The 15,681-nt window shown below is 60.3% G+C and overlaps 2 protein-coding genes across 6 annotated transcripts; one reads left to right on the forward strand and one right to left on the reverse strand.

Moving 5' to 3' along the window:
• Positions 1 to 849: 849 nt before the first annotated feature.
• NTMT1 (N-terminal Xaa-Pro-Lys N-methyltransferase 1) lies at positions 850 to 9,101 on the forward strand. Of its 5 annotated transcripts, none has more exons than XM_040225360.1 (4): positions 850 to 1,014; positions 6,271 to 6,484; positions 7,209 to 7,461; positions 8,161 to 9,101. In XM_040225360.1, exons 2-4 carry the CDS (start codon positions 6,323 to 6,325, stop codon positions 8,415 to 8,417), a joined length of 672 nt encoding a protein of 223 aa, XP_040081294.1. In that variant the 5' UTR covers positions 850 to 1,014; positions 6,271 to 6,322; the 3' UTR covers positions 8,418 to 9,101. The 5 variants fall into 5 exon arrangements, with proteins under 5 accessions (XP_040081294.1, XP_040081295.1, XP_040081297.1 ...); XM_040225361.1 differs by having other exon boundaries at positions 856 to 932; XM_040225363.1 differs by having other exon boundaries at positions 870 to 1,014; positions 6,271 to 6,420; positions 7,187 to 7,461.
• Positions 9,102 to 9,274: 173 nt separating this feature from the next.
• On the reverse strand, positions 9,275 to 15,141 carry ASB6 (ankyrin repeat and SOCS box containing 6). Its single transcript, XM_040225359.1, has 6 exons — positions 14,886 to 15,141; positions 13,651 to 13,832; positions 12,565 to 12,671; positions 12,361 to 12,469; positions 11,306 to 11,392; positions 9,275 to 10,760 (listed from the first exon to the last, which is right to left on the reverse strand). The coding sequence occupies exons 1-6, from the start codon at positions 14,996 to 14,998 to the stop codon at positions 10,093 to 10,095; spliced, it is 1,266 nt and encodes a 421-aa protein (XP_040081293.1). The 5' UTR covers positions 14,999 to 15,141; the 3' UTR covers positions 9,275 to 10,092.
• Between the last annotated feature and the right edge of the window lie 540 nt (positions 15,142 to 15,681).

Here is a 15,681-nt window from a genome sequence, read left to right on the forward strand (position 1 = left end):
CAAATAAATATTAAAAAAAAAACAACGGTGGGGCTTTTCAGGACACCCCACTGCCCCACCATAGCTTTCACTTCATTAGAGCAAACACACTTTAAGCACCTCCTGTGTGCAGTGTCCAGGAGGCACTGTAAATCTAAGCCAGGATATCAGTTTAGGAAAAAAGAATTTATGATAAATATTGTGAATATTATGCTATACATGAATACAGTGACCAATATTATGAATCAGTTTCTATTTACTGACAGCCGGCTCCAAACACAGGGCTGAAGGCTCAACTCACAATATCCCACAGATGTAACCCTCGAGGATTGAAAAATGAGCAATTATTCTGTGCATCTGGCGGAAGTAGAGACTGAGGCTTGGAGAGGTTCACAAGGTTTTCTACCTGCAAACTCACACGTTCATCTCGACTGCTTCAGGGACCAATTCAGAATTTGTGTTTGGGAGGAACCTAGGAGAGGGCAACCTTTCCGAAATGGAAACTTCATGGACTTGTTCTGCTTATTTGGAGTGGCAACCCCTTGGCATTGTCAAGGGTATTTTTTCCTTTACTTTTTTTTGGATCTGTATATTTTCAGGATGTTAATTGTTATGGGTAGAGTTAAGGCTTGAATAAGGCTCTCTCCCCCGCCTCTTTTTTTTGTAACCCAGTGGAACACCCACAAAATGCTCTTTTTAAGCCCGCTCCAAATGAGCTGGTGCACAAGCCGGAGGTGGGATAAGCTCTGCGCTACGGCTCTTTAACGGTAGGGAAGTTGTCGAGTTTGGGCAGAAGCCCAAGGGGGCGGGGGGGGCGGGGACAAGTCGCGCGCGGGGCGGAGCCCGAAGCGGCCCCGCCCTCAGGAGAGCGGAAGTGACGTAAGTGGGCAAAAGCGGCGCGCGCCGCGAGGTGTCGCTTCTAGCCAAGGTTGGACGGAGCTGGTCGTGGGCAGGTGGGGGGTCTTTGCCGCCGCCCCCCTCCTCTTTTCCGCTTCCCCGTCCTCTTCTCCCGCGTCCCGGGAGCCCCCACCCGGGGTGAGTAGCGCGAGGCGGAGCGGGGTGGGGCGGAGACAGTGGCTGGCGGGAGAGGGGAGGCCCCGGACCCCAACCGCCTGGGTGCCCTGAGGCCTCCCCGGTTCCTCACGTGACCCGAGCGCGAGCGGGCTCGGCCCCACGTGCGCGCTCGCGGAAGGTCCGCCGGTCGGCCCTGGGCCCCCGGGGTCGCGGGGTGGAGGAAGGCTGAGACCCCGCAAGCCTGATCAGGGCACTGGCCCCACGCCGAACCCCGCCGCCGCAAGTTCCTTTCCCTGTCTGAGCCTCAGTTTCCCCTGTGCCAGACGGATAAGGCGCGCACCCGCAAATGAGGGTGGGTGTGAGGATTCAGGAAAACCGCTCGGATCACAGTCGGGCACAGGGTATCGTGCCCGTTACACAGGCGTAGCTCTCATATTTCACCTTGGACCCGACCCCAGTGACGGCTCAACAGAGGTGCTATTTCAAAAGAGAGCCCGCCGGCCCCCCGAGCCCTTGGAGTCAAGGTCAGCCTGTTGGCAGAGAGGCTGCCATAAATCTGAAGGCCCAGGCCCTGCTGCCCAGTCAGCCGCGCCTCTCTCTGGATCTTGGTGTGTCTGTAAGACAAGGGTTAGAAACAGCTGGTGTCAGAGGCCCTGCCAGTGGGGCCGGGCTGTACTGCACGCGGTCTGGATGTATAGAGTCTGCTCAGTGAGATGGCCTGAGCCCCTGGGAGAAAGGGGACCATGAGCGGGGTCAGAAGTCTGGATTCTGTCCTTGTTCTGTTCCTGGTTTCCTGTGTGTGTGCATCGCTCCATTTTAGTGAATGGTTTTTCTGCGTGTACCAGGGACTATGGGAGGGTTGGAAGTAAATACATGTGGCATGCTTTGGTGGCGACCAGAAGCCCTGGAGTCACCAAAACCTCGAGGGTTTCGGTGCCTGCATGGCCGGAGGCTCGCTCCCCTCTGCTGCCATTGGCAGAGCCATGTAAGCGACTGGATTGACCACCTGCAGTAGCAGGAATAATCCCTTAGGTGTGACCAACACGCCACGGTTTGTAGGGCCTTTCAGCACATGTTCTCATTAGATCTTCACACTTAGCAGAGAGAATTGATGAGCATCTCTTTGGACAGAGGTTTTTGTTTTGTTTTGTTTTTTAAGATTAATATGTGCCCAGCAGTGTCTGGATCACTTTTCACTTTTATATCCACATTTAATCATCACACCCCTCCTGTAAAGTCAATATTGTTCCCGTTTTATAGATAAAGACACCTGCTTAACTGAGGTTGTGTCTTAGCTTACACAGCCAGTGGGAGGCAGAGCCAGCGTTCAGACCTGGTTCATTCACCATCAGAGTTTAATCTGCTCCTGTCTTTTTTGCGTCTTCCTTGTTTCCTCCTTTCCGACATGATTCCTTTAAATGTCAAGGTCCCCTGAATAATCTCATTTACAAGAATTCCACTGACAGGTAGTGACAGTTCAGACCCCATTCTCTGTCACGGATCCTGGAAGAAGAGTAGCTGCTGGGGCGGCTGCCCAGGGTCATCCTGAACACCTTGGAGTGGGGAGATGACCGTGAAGGATGCCCAGACACATTCCACTCTGAGAAGCAGAAGTTCCCTAATGAGCAAAGGGTTTCTTTTCTCCTCTGAGCTCGTTTAGAGCACTCGCGAAGCTAGACTGTGCCCAGGCCCCTTCGCATCCCTTCAGCCACATGGCTCCTTCCTGTGATCTGGACCAAGTGTAGGAGGACTTCTTGCAGTTTGATAATAACTCTGCTGTCCCCTCTGACTCCTAGGGACCTCCTGCCCACCCCAGTCTGGATGCCAGGAGGTACAGTGTAGACAGGGTGCCAGGAGTAATGTTTACTAATGAATCTAAGCTGTTAGAACAAATGTCAAAGTCCCCCTTGCCATTTCCCAGCCTGGATGTGCCTCCCTGGCTTATTCCCAGACTCTGCCTATAAGTGGAATTCTTGTCAGTGAGATTATTCAGGGGACCTTGACATTTAAAGGAATCGTGTTGTACGGCTTTTGGTAAAGCAAAAAATTACACTGTCAGTAAAGGGCTTCAGTGTTATCACATTGGAACGGGTACATCTTTGTAGGATTTTCTGAAAAGTGCAGAATGGCTGTAGCCGCACAAAGGTCCTTCTTTGATTCCTTCAGCAACCAGTTAGTAAACCGCCCCCTTGTATCAGGTCTGAGGATAAGGGTGTGTGAGGCAGTGTCCCTGCGCCCAGGAGCCATGTCTGCTGGGAGGAAAGGCAAATAACGGGGCAGAGGGGGAGAGTGCACCCCGGGGGCATCTGGCCCACAGTTATTCTGTTCATTTGATCAGCAGGGAATTTTGTTGAATACGTGTGAGCTGTGTGGAATGCAAGAGAAATACAGCGATACATTTCAGGGTGTTGCCACTGCTTTCTCAGGCAGCTCCCAGTCCAGTGGAGGGAGAGACACAAGCACGGAAGCGGAAGTTTGTCTGAGGGGGAGCGCTGCTGTGTGGTGTGGAAGAGCTGGCTTTGGCGCTCTCCTTCCTGGGTGGTGGTTGGGCCGGGAGGGACGCTGTGGCAGAGTTGCCGTGGCCCCTGTTGGCCAGGGCCGGGGAGTCCACTTGGCCTTGCCGACCCCACCCATGTAAGCCACCCCAAACCCAGTCAAGTCACAGGTGACATTCAGGCTGGCGGCCCCCTCTCCTGTCAGCTGTCAGGGAGCCACTGCCACTCTGCCGCAGCTAGCATGCTTGGGGACTGGCAGGTCTCTGCATCCTTTTGCCGCGAGTGTCCCTCAGGGTTGGAGGGACAAGAGCCCATTCTCACAAGTAGCATGTGACATCCTTGTTCTGATTGGGGCGTGGCAGCTTCAGGGGTTGGGACACGGGTGTGGGACACTGCCGTGATTGGGGCGGGGGGACAGTATTTGGAACCCAGGACCCCCCAGCCGGTTACCCAGAGGACTCTTGGATGGGTGCAGTAACTGTAGCCCTCGTCACCGGGGTCCTGGGCCCCGCACCTGCCTAGGGAAGCGGGGGTTCGGCCCAAGAGCTGATTCAGGAGCCCACAGAAGGGCTGGAGCAGGGGCCTCCGGGAGCGGAAGGGGCCTCCGAGCGGGGGACCTTGGCTGACCCCGGTCGGGCTCGTGGACCTCTTGGCCTTCCTCTGATCTCGGAAAGCCCACGTGCAACCTGGCCCCTGAGAAAGCCCGGATCCGTGGAGGAGGCGGCCCCCTGCCCAGCAGCTCTCACCTGCCAGGCTGAGCCCTCCCTGGTGACCTCACTCGCCAGTGGGGTCTCTGGAAAGGGCTGGCCACGGCAGAAGTGGAACTGCATTGAGGAGCCGTGTCTCTGAGTTGTTTGGGCGGGGCACGCCTGCTGCTTCTGGAAGGTTCCTTCTGGGACAAGCTCAGAATACAGGTGCGGGTTGGAGGCTGGCGACAGACACGGGAGTGAAAAATCTCCAGCCTCATGTTCTGCTCCCCTTCTCTCCTCGTAGGCTCCAGACTGCGTCCTGCAGGCCCGTGCGATCCTCAGGGCTCTTTCCCTTGACTTCCTCTGAAGCATTCCTTGGTCTCTGGGGGTACCAGCTCTTTTGCAGGACTGTACTGGCGGGGTGGGAGTGGGCTTAGCTACAGCCCTGTGAAGTTCTGTAAAGGGGGCGGAGTGAAGCCCCCGGAGCACAGAGGCACACAGCTTTCCTGTAGGACTGGGGGACTGTCACCTCTGCACCGAGTGACACCCGTGGGCTTGGTGCTGGGACACAGTGGTGAAAAGGCCCTGCCTGGGGGGTTTCCATTCCTTGGAGGCCAGACAGTCAGTAAACAGCTCATTTCAGAAAGAGACACACACTCTGAAGGCAGCAGCCATGGGGAGTGGGTAAGGGCGTGGGAGGAGGGCACCTCGGGCAGGCCAAGGCAGGCCTCTAGGAGGAGATGACACTTGAGCGGAGACACTGTGGTGAAAAGGAGCTGCCCACGCGGGGAGGCCTAGGGCGTGGCAGGTGCACGGGCCTCCCGGCCTAGGGTAGAATGCGAGCGCGTGCGTCCACCCCCTCCTCTGCACGGGGCTCCTGGGGACCCTGACCGGCCCTGCCTTCCCACGCTGCCCCAGCTCGGTCCCCAGACTGGGTCCCCGCACATCCTCACCCTTCAGAAACTCAGCCGATCGCTTCCCCGTTGGTGACACGTGGCAGCCAGTCGGGCCAGCCTTCTGTGTGGGGTGCACGCCACGCCATCTCTGCTCTGCCCCTGTCCCCATCTAGAGTGTTCCTTGTCCTCAGGGCCCAGCTCAGGGCTTGCATTCTCTCAGCTGCTGCCCCGTCTGCCATTCGGAAGGGACTTCTTCATCCCTCGAGTTCCCATAGCACTTTCTGTCTCAGCGAGAGGCCTCGTTTCTGCCTTGTGTTTGCATTGGTTCCATTCGGGGATTGGGCTGTATCTGGACCAGCCCTGTGCACGGAGAGCGTCTGTAGACCAGTGTTGTCCATGGGGAGAGGTGTGACCCGCCCTGCCCCGTGTGGCACAGCCCAGCCGGCGGGTGTGGGGCGCTGTGGGCCTCTGTTCTGCTGCGGGGGCCTGGCCATCCGCAGGGTCTCTCACCCGGGAGTCCACTCAGCTGCCAACACCGCCTTCTGGAATCTCACGTCTCAGGCCACTTCCTGCTTAACCCAGAGTAGTTGCAGCTTGCTGCCCTTTGGGGTGAAGGCTGAGTTGGTAACCGTGACCTAGAGGACCCTGAGTTTCCCCTTGGAAGAGCCCCTCGCCCTCGCGTCTTCCCAGTTGCTGCGCGAATGTGTCCCCCTCCCTGGTGTCAGCTGCTGTGTCATGTCCCCCGGCGCCCGTTGTCTGCCCGCCTCTGTGCCCCTCTGTGGCCCTCACGCACGGTGGTGTGTGTCCGCCTGCCTGTCTCCCTGTTCGCAGCACTGCACCCCACAGTGAGCCTGTCCACGTGCTCATGACCAAAGCTGGGAGGCGGGGTCCTCGGGGTCCCAGAGAGGAGGCTTCAGTCCCCTGCTTTGCTCTCCTTTAACTAGATCAGGATCCTGTCTACTGTGGGGTCAGAAGCCGCCAGGTCAGGTATCCTGTCGGGAAAGGAAAGCTGGAGAAGCCGGGACGCCGGGTCTCCTGCTGGCGTGAAGATAGCTCTGCGAAACCACTTGAATACAAGAGTCAGGAGGCCCTGCCCTCCGAGGCGTAGGAGCGGGGGGGGGTGGGGGGGGGGGCAGCCGCGCCAGGAGACCGGGGCCTGAAACCTGACTGCTTCACCCACTTTCCTTTCCTTCTCAGGAGCCGCCGGTGCTGAGTTTGGTGCCTGGGCAGAGACGCGGCTGCTGACAGCATGACGAGCGAGGTGATCGAGGACGAGAAGCAGTTCTACTCCAAGGCCAAGACGTACTGGAAGGAGGTCCCGGCCACCGTGGACGGCATGCTCGGGGGGTATGGCCACATCTCCAGCATCGACATCAACAGCTCCCGGAAGTTCCTGCAGAGGTTTCTGAGGGTAGGCAGGTCCGGGGTACTCTCCAGGAGGAGAGCCCACGTCCACCACCCAGGCCTTGATGAGCGGGTGGGGCGGGCCAGCTCGTAGGCTTTGCCGCAAGGTTCCCCGCCAGGAGCCGGCTGTCACGCCGGGGCCTCCTGGTGCCAGAACAGAGCAGCCTTTTCGCAGACTGTTCCATTTTCCAGAGGCAGAAACCGTTGCTCTCCTGCAGTGTTTGCAAAAATCTGGGTTGTGGGTGTTGGCTGGTCTGCTGAACACAGGCTCCCAGCTTCTCGTCCTGCCACCGCCTCTGTGCCAGGCAGGCGGTGCTGTGGTCGGAGCCTCCCCAGGCCTGCTTCCCTCCTCTCCCTCAGCACACACCGCGGTTGCTGTTGCCCACCCCTCTACCCGCGTGCCAGCCTCCCAGGTGTGTTCACTGAGTGCCCTCTTCCTTCTTGCACTGCTTCTCTCCACGGTCCTTGTGCCGGGAGTCTCGGGAGCGAGAGGAGATGAGTGCATCTAGTCGAGTTAACACCTTTAAGTGGAGGTTGGCTTTCATTTCAGGAACATGTGACCCAGAAAAAGGCTGTGCTGTGCTCACGCCCACCGCTAGCCCACCCACACCAGCCACCAGCCTGTGCTGATCTAAGTCGTTCTGGGGGGTCACAAGGAAAGGCCCTTTGCAGAGACGGGGTCCCTCTGGCTTCTAACCCTTCTCTTCAGTCTGTCTTCTCTGCTGCTTCAGGAAGGCCCGAACAAGACGGGGACCTCGTATGCCCTGGACTGCGGAGCTGGCATTGGGAGGATCACCAAGCGGCTGCTTTTGCCTCTCTTCGGAGTGGTGGACATGGTGGATGTAACGGAGGACTTCCTGGTCAAGGCCAAGACCTACCTGGGCGAGGAGGGCAAGCGAGTGAGGAACTTCTTCTGCTGCGGCCTGCAGGACTTCAGCCCCGAGCCACAGTCATACGATGTGATCTGGATCCAGTGGGTGATAGGTGAGCCTCCCGTGCCTCTCTGCACCTTCCTGCCCGTCTCTGCTCCTGCGGGTAGGGGGGCCAGAGGATCCTCAACTCCTCCCTCCCCAGGGCTCCACCTTGAAGGCTTATTTGTTTCCATGTTTTGTTTCAACTCAGTATCTGTTGCGACCCATTTGGGGGCAGTTTTTTGTTGAAAAAAATATTTAATTTTCAAGTTTTAACTGCACTCAAAGAATGTGGAAATCAGTTTTCCTAAGGAAGGGGCTTTTAGGTAAAGTGGAAGCCTTGGCCACCCCCTGTGCTGTTTGTGGAGAGTGAGCCCACTTAGCCTGACGGCACACTCGGGGTGCTCTTCTCGGGTTGCCCACCTGGCAGCAGGCCTCCCCACTGCAAGCTGGGCGGCCCAGGTCTGCCGGGAGCCCATGGGGTCCAGCCCTGAGTTCTGCTTGGGGTTGTAATGTAGGTGAGGAACTCAGCTAGGTGCATACCGCTGGCCCAGGCTAGGAAGGGTGGGTGGAGGGCAGGTGTGGGGCAGGTGGCTTTTGAGCCCATTTCCGCTCAAAGTGGGGTTTGGTGAACCCCTCTGGGCTGTTGAGAGACAGCACGCCCTGTGTATTCAGCACAGTCAGTGCTCAGGAAGTCAGTAGCAGTGCCGAAGGCCACACAGGGGCCTGGTGGAGCCCGCCTCTCCCCGGTGACAGCCTCTGCCTCCCCCAGGCCACCTGACTGATGAGCATCTGGCCGAGTTCCTGCGGCGCTGCAAGCAGGGCCTGCGCCCCAATGGCATTGTCGTCATCAAGGACAACATGGCCCAGGAGGGCGTCATCCTGGACGACGTGGACAGCAGCGTGTGCCGCGCCCTGGACGTGGTGCACAGGATCGTCCGCAGCGCGGGCCTCAGCCTCTTAGCCCAGGAGCGGCAGGAGAACCTCCCGGACGAGATCTACCACGTCTACAGCCTCGCCCTGAGATGAGCGGGCCGGCGGAGCAAAGAACCGGTGTGGGGTCGGGGACTGGCGACTGGGTGAGGCCCAGAAGCTCCACGTTGATGGTTCGGGAGTGTTGAGTGGGGTCACTAAATACACCTGTCTGCCATCCACTGCCAAACAGGCTCTTTTTCCAAAAGGCATAAGGGAACCTGGTCCGGAGGAGTGCTGCTGGATGGGGCGGTGAGGCTGCAGCGAGGTGGGGAGTGGGTGACCCCTGGGCTACTGTGCTCCCATCAGGAGCGAGAGTGAGTCCCTCACCTCCAAGACACTGGCTGGCCCTCCAGCCACAGGCCTGGCTACCTCAGGAGGAAGAGAATGACCCTTAATGCAGTTGCTGAGGACTGTGCCTCGGGGAAGGAGGGGAGCTGGGGCTGTGGGGCCTGCAGCTCTGGACCTTCTGGCTGCCAGAGTCCACACGGTACCTGCTGAATCGTGGGGCTGGGGGCACGTCCACGTTCCAGGTGCTGTTGGGGGATGGGGGGATGTCCACGTTCCTGGGGCTGTGGGGATGGGGCCCTGGCCTCCTAACATGATGGTCACCGCAGCCTGCGGCAAGGGGAGAGGCCGGAGCATCACTCCTGGCTGTGCCTGTGGCTTCTCCTCGGGGGGCATTTTCAGTTAAAAATAAAAGGGTGAAGCCTATGCCGGAAAGGCCCTCGCCCGTCTGGAGTGGTGCTCGTCTTTACTGGGACAGCCGTGTCGTGCGGCTTGCAAACTGCTCTAAGCGCGGCGTCTTGTGCCTGCCACCCCTCCCTCCTGGCTGCCGTGGGATCCTTTATCCTGAACTCAGGGAAGGGGGGGTGGGGGTGGGTGGGTGTGTGTGTGAATGTTACAGAAGGACCTTTAAGGCCAAGAGAAATCAGTTTAATTTTATAAATATATCTTTAGTCGCCTCAGCTTATCTCCAAGGCGGTTACACAATTCACAATGACCACCTTGTGTGACGCGCAGGCGGCCTGGTGAGGGCTCAACAGAGGGCGGAGGTTGGCTTTCAGCCTTGGTAGCTTTTCCCATCAGATGAGCCCTCACGATGTGAGACGTTTCAGAAAGACAGCCCACGGTCATGCATGATTGCTTTTTAGAAGGCGTGGTCCCCAAACCCCAGGTTTGGCACAAACAGAGCTGCCGCCCAGAGCAGAGCCCTGCCCCTTGGTGGGCAGGGTGGTGGGTGGCTTGGCCCCAGAGCTACAGAAGCTGGCCAGTGTTAGCTCAGCTCTCCCCCTTCCTGCCTCGAAGCACTTATTTTTTTTGACAGAATCTTGAGTGAAGAGTCAAGGGTCTCGGCTGGGCTGCACCCGACAGGCCCCTCCTGGTGTTTCCACTCGGGCCGGGGTGGGCCGGCTTCCTCAGGAGGGCGCGAGTGTGGAGCCCTCTTGCTTCGCTCAGTGCTCGGCACTCCCTCCCACCAGGAGGGTCTGTGCTTGCCCTAAACCCTGTCCCCGGTTCCACTGTGGGCCAAGGCTCGGAGTCGCTGCCAGGGGAAGCGGGGGCAGTCTCCCTGCAGAGAGAGGCCTTCCCCCGCTGGAGTGCTTGCAGCCGCCTGGCTCCACCCTGCGCCTTCTAACAGGCGGACCGAAGGCCGTCCCCTCGGGCCGCCCTGGTACTTCAATCACCCACAGGCCGACGGGGCTGCCCAGACCCTGCCCCCCAGCCCGGACGGTCAGATGTCGTCCTCGACGGCGCCACTGTGCTCACTGAGGAGGTACCACTTGAGCCTGTCAGGCAGAGGTAGGGCCTTGACCTTGGCGTCCACGGGCCATGGCTGAAGGTAGAGGCGGATGTACACGCGGCACAGGTGCTTGAGGGGCGGGGGGTAGCTCTCCAGCTGCCTCAGGGAGAAGTGCAGGGCCTGGATCTTGTCCGCCAGGCTGCCCACAGGGTGGATGTCGAAGTTCTCGGGCAGCTGGAGCTTCTGGGAGTTGGTCACCATGAGATCCAGCACGGTCTCCGCCTTGCGCAGCAGGTCCGCGTGGCTCTCGTCCTCCGCGCAGCCCGGGTGGGAGCAGAGCCTCTCGAAGACGATGTGGAAGCCGGACCAGCAGGACGCGCCGTGCAGGGAGCAGTTGTAGGCGGCTCCCGACTCCAGCAGGAAGCGCAGCAGGGGGAAGTGGAGCTTGAAGCTCTTGAGGCAGATGTGCGTGAGGGACTCGTGGGCCGGGCACTCGCTGGGGTCGGCGCCGTGGGCCAGCAGCAGCTGCGTGACTTGGAAACAGAAGCGGTTGATCAGCTGGGCCTCCTCTTTGTCGCCTCCCGCCGTCTCGCCCAGCAGGAAGATGATGCAGGTGAACACCGTGTCCCCGTCTTTGGTGGTGGCCTTGACATCCGCCCCTAGGAGAGCCGGGAGGGCAGGAGGAGGTGGGAGGGGCCTCGGCCCGGGGCCACGGTCCGGGGCGCGTGGAAGGGTGGGGCTCACCCCCTAGGAGAGCTGGGAGGGGAGGAGGAGGTGGGAGGGGCCTAGGCCCGGGGCCACGCCTCATGGTCCGGGGGCGCGTGGAAGGGTGGGGCTCACCCCCTAGGAGAGCCGGGAGGGGGAGGAGGAGGTGGGAGGAGCCTAGGCCCGGGGCCACGCCTCATGGTCCGGGGGCGCGTGGAAGGGTGGGGCTCACCCCCTAGGAGAGCCGGGAGGGGGAGGAGGAGGTGGGAGGGGGCCTCGGCCCGGGGCCACGGTCCGGGGGCGCGTGGAAGGGTGGGGTTCACCCCCTAGGAGAGCCAGGATGGGGAGGAGGAGGTGGGAGGAGGCCTCGGCCCGGGGCCACGGTGCGTGTGGAAGGGTGGGGCTCACCCCCTAGGAGAGCCAGGAGGGGGAGGAGGAGGTGGGAGGAGGCCTCGGCCTGGGGCCACGGTCCGGGGGCGCGTGGAAGGGTGGGGCTCACCTCCTTCCAGCAGGAGCCGGATGTTCTCAGCGTTATGGACCTGCACCCCATCACTGCTGGCCAGAGCATGCAGCAGAGCTGTCTTACCTAGTGAGGGAGAGCCAGTGAGGTGGAGAGTGGGGGCTGGGGAAGCCGAGGCCAGGCCAGGCCAGGCCAGCCCAGAGGTGGGAGAGGAAATACAGACCCTCGGGACCAGATAATGAAGGCTAAAAACAACTGATCTTGGGGGTTTCCCTGTGGTCTAGTGGCTAGGACTCTGTGCACCCAGTGCTGGGGGTCTGGGTTTGATCCCGGGTCAAGGAACTAGATCCCACGTGCAACAACTAAGACCCGGTGCAGCCAAATGAAAGAAAACCAAAGCTGATCTTGGGCTTCCCTGGCGGCTCAGTGGTAAAGAATCCACCTGCCTGAATGCAGGAGACACAGCTTTGATCCCTGGCCTGGAAGATCCCATATCCGCGGAGCAACTAAGCCCGTGCTGGAGAGCCCGGGAGCACAGCTACTGAGTCCACACGCCCTAGGGCCCATGTTCCACAAGAGAAGCCTCCAAAATGGAAAGCCTGCACACCCCAACAGAAAGTCGCCCCCACTCGCCACAACTAGATAAACGTCCACATATCAACAAAGACCCAGCACAGCTCAAAATAAAAACAAAAACAAAACACCAAACTGACCTCAGCTACGGCTGAGGGTGACAGGTTTCTGGCTGTTTTCTCTCCATTGACACAAACATTGGACCAGAAGGGCCAGGAGAAGGAGGATTTTTCTGGGCCCTGAGATGCTACCTGAGACCCAGCCTGGGTGGAAGGAAGCCCCGTCACTCAGGAGCTGAGCACACAGGTCCAGCTCCTGCAGACGCCCTCGTGGGGCCAAGATGCACCGCCTCCCAAGCCTCTGTGAGTCAGCAGAAGGCACCAGCACGGACCCAGCCGTGCTCTGCCATCAGGCGGGCTGCCTCCAGCCTGCATGCCGAGCTGTCACCCCAGCACGCCCAGGGTTACCTCACGAGGCAGTCTGGCCCCAGCCTATCCTGCTTTTCTCCAGGGAGCACCCACCATGCTTGTCGGCCGCATTGACGTCTGCTCCAAGGTCCAGGAGGCGTTGCAGGCAGGGCAGGCGCTCTGGCTCCTCGCTGGCCAGGTCCAGGGGGCTGCTCTCGTGGATCTGAGCCGAGAAAGCACAGCCAGGTTGGCCCTGGGGCCTGTGAGCGGCTCAGGGACCCGGCCCCATGCCTCCTTCAGAGCAGGGCTGGCTCTTACCCGGTCCCTCCGGTTGATGTCGGCCCCGTGGCGCACCAGCAGCTCTACCATGTCAGGCTGGTTTCGCAGGACGGCGATGTGCAGTGCCGTGTAGTAGGTGACCGGGTCTGAAGGCGCAGACACAGCTCACATCAGCCCTGCCTGATGGCACATTCTCACAGGATTCCAGGACCAGCCTGGCAGCCTAACCCCAACGCTCCGACCCAAGGGCTCCTGGCACCGTGAGGGGTCAGGACACAGTTGTCCTCGTCAGACGCTGGGGTGCTCAGAGTCAGGCCTAGGTTCGGGTCCTGGGGAGGCGTTCCAGTGAACGGACAAGGTACTTAATCTGGGTTTTACTCCCTTTTGTAAAATAGGACCTAAAACAAGGCTGTGGGGAGGAACACCCACAAATGCTCAAAGCTGGGTCTCCCAAGTGACTGACTGCAGAAAGCCTCCCCAGCTCCTTGACCTCCCAGGAGCCCAGCCGCCTCTGAGCCTGTCCTATAACGGGGAGGAGAGACACGCCTGGCACGTCCTGTATCAGCACAAAACCCCCATTCGGGAACAAGTCAGTCCCGAGTGTCTCCTGGCTGACTTTGCCTGCCTCCCGAACCTCCCACCCAGGGCAAAACAAAGAGGGAAGGAAGATGGCTCCATCAGCACCTCCCGGGCACACCAGCTAGACGCCAACACCATCAGTCCGTGATTTATGCCCAAGGTGTCTTATCTGTTTCCCCCCTCTCCCCGTGGCAGGAACCAGCATCCAACATGGCTCAGAACCAGCGGCAGAAAATTACTTTCCCTTAGCTCTGGGCACAGTGCCAGCAGCCCCATTTTTGCATTAATGGAAGCAAGGATTTAGCTGGGAGCTGGGGGAAAGTTTGCTAAGTCAATCGCCTGATAGGAGCAGCAACAAACTTGCTCCTGATCGGAGGTGGTTGAGGGCCTCTGGGAAACCGCAGCGGGTGGGAGGCCACCCAGTGTGGGTTTCCTCAGGCATCACCCCTGAACAGATGAGGGCAGAGCCTGGAGGCTTGACTGCCCACCCCCGGCAGGCCACACTCAAGCCGTCTATCCACCCCAGCCCTCCAGGCTCTGGCGGACCTTCAAAGTTGAGGTTGGCTCCATTCCGCAGGAGCACCGCAGCTGCGCGCGTCAGCCCCAGCTCGGCCATCTTCAGCAGGGCGTTGCTCACGCCTTCCTGGTAAAATGGAGAGTGGGCTTTTCTCTCCAGCAGCTCGGTGAGAACTAGGATGCGGCTCTCCTCGCTGGTCGCATAACTGGGCCTGGGGCGGGAGAGAGGAGCAGCTGAGGGCGGGACAGGCTGGCTGGGCACCCTGCAGGTAAGTGGCCTTGGTCTCCTGCAGTCACCCCCACTTCGCCCCCACCCCCACCCCAGCAGGGCCCTGGCTCCATGGGGCAGAAAGTCTCTTCCGAAAAGGTTGGTGGGAGAAAGAGGACCAAGCTGGATCTTTTCAATGGAGCAGACTCCAGGTTTGCTGAGAAAGGATTGGGGCTGTCATCAACCTCCTTCCAAGTCACCCATACAACCTGGCTCCTGGCTTGGGTACAAAGCCTCATACACCTGCGCTGTTGGCAGTGAAGGGGATCCTTGCGGCCAAGGGCAAGAACCAGACCCCGACTAACCCGGGGCTGCAGAAGGTGCTGCACCCCAGCTCAGGCCACCCCGCAGCCAGGGCGGTCAGAAGACCTCCCAAAGCCCGATCACACTCAGAGACGGTTCGGTCCACCAAAGGCAGAGGGACCCAGAAAGCCCTTTGCACCACAGCCCCAACCCGCCTACCCCCCTCGCCAATTCCAACTGATGCCCAAAACACACCCCCGATCCCCCTCTCCTCGGCTCTTTTCTCCGCTCCACGTAAGGCAGTATATACCACTTGAACCACTGTCAGCCTCTCTCTGGTAGCACGATCACCACGAAGGGTGAGGGTTTTAGCTCGCCGATGTAACCTCTAAACGATGCGCTTTCTGAACAGCCTTCCCACAGGTTAACGTATGACAGACCCGCGCCAGTCTATACCAAACGAGAAGCTCCGGGCTACAGAAAGCTCATCCCGCGCCGCGTTTACCGATTACACCCTGCTCCTCTGCAGCTCCAGGTAGAGGGCACAGGACCGGCAGGGCGCAGGGTGGGGCGCTGAGGCAGAGGCCCTGCCGCCACCCCGCCCCACGGCCCTCCCTGAGCGGGCCGCGGCCGCCTCCACCCATCCCCGCCCGCCCTTGGTCTCATCTGACAGATGAGGACACCGCCCGCCATATTTGTGGGGACAAGGAAAGGGGTGCCGCGCCGGTCTGAGGCGGGGAAGGGTGCGAGTTACCCGTCCAGGGGCTCCTGCCGCTCGGGGTCCTGGATGCCCAAGGAGCCCAGGATAGCATCCACGAGCGGCTGGTACTCGAAGATAATCCTTCGGAAGCCATGCAGGAACGGCATGGCGGCGGCCGCACCTTCCACCGGGGCCGAGACGTCGACTGGGATACGTCGCGGGGCCCGCGGTCCTGACCAGGTTCGGCCGCTCGCTGGGTCCAGTCCCCCGCCCCGCGCCCGGCTCGGTGCACCGCCCAACCCGGGGCTACGCGCCGGAAGTCACCCGCGCGCTTCCGGCCCGCTCAGGCCCCGGGGAAGGGACCGCGGCGGCGGCGACAGCGCCCTCTGCGGTTTCGGAGGATCGCGGTGCGATTGGGCGCGCAAGCTAGGGGTGTCTTGGGGGGACAGCTCCGCAGGACTGGAGGGCGCAGACCCGCAGCCAAGTCCGATCTCAGCCCTAGGCCCGGAAGCTCCTTTCCCGGCCCGGCCCGGCTCCGCCTTGCTATCCCGCTCGCGGCCGCTGGGCGCCGTCCGAGCTCCGCCCATTGAGCGAGCACACACCGGCCGGATCCTTGCCCAGCTCCCAGGAAGGACCCCTGGTGCCTCCGACTTGGGTGGGAGTTGGGTCGGACCACGGTTGGGCCTGGCTTTCACCTCCCCAGGCTGACTGGACCACACCCACTCTGACGGGCGATGGGGACGATTCCTTAGCCCTTGCAGCCTACTGGGGCTTCCACTTTCTGCCTTGATGGACTCAATGAACTTTACTTTCTTCATCTGTAAAATGGGGATAATCAAACCCACGCAAG

The sequence above is a fragment of the Oryx dammah genome, unplaced genomic scaffold, assembly GCF_014754425.2.
Source record: "Oryx dammah isolate SB20612 unplaced genomic scaffold, SCBI_Odam_1.1 HiC_scaffold_25, whole genome shotgun sequence".
Taxonomy (NCBI): domain Eukaryota; kingdom Metazoa; phylum Chordata; class Mammalia; order Artiodactyla; family Bovidae; genus Oryx; species Oryx dammah.

Bases quoted from the DNA above. Each gene is read 5' to 3' on its own strand.
- NTMT1 (XM_040225360.1), top strand. From the start codon at position 6,323: ATGACGAGCGAGGTGATCGAGGACGAGAAGCAGTTCTACTCCAAGGCC. The intron at 6,485-7,208 runs GTAGGCAGGTCC...CTGCTGCTTCAG, and splicing joins TCCTGCAGAGGTTTCTGAGG to GAAGGCCCGAACAAGACGGG. The intron at 7,462-8,160 runs GTGAGCCTCCCG...TGCCTCCCCCAG, and splicing joins CTGGATCCAGTGGGTGATAG to GCCACCTGACTGATGAGCAT.
- ASB6 (XM_040225359.1), bottom strand. From the start codon at position 14,998: ATGCCGTTCCTGCATGGCTTCCGAAGGATTATCTTCGAGTACCAGCCG. The intron at 11,393-12,360 runs GTGGGTGCTCCC...CTCCCTCACTAG, and splicing joins CAATGCGGCCGACAAGCATG to GTAAGACAGCTCTGCTGCAT. The intron at 10,761-11,305 runs GTGAGCCCCACC...CGGCTCTCCTAG, and splicing joins CCGGCTCCTGCTGGAAGGAG to GGGCGGATGTCAAGGCCACC.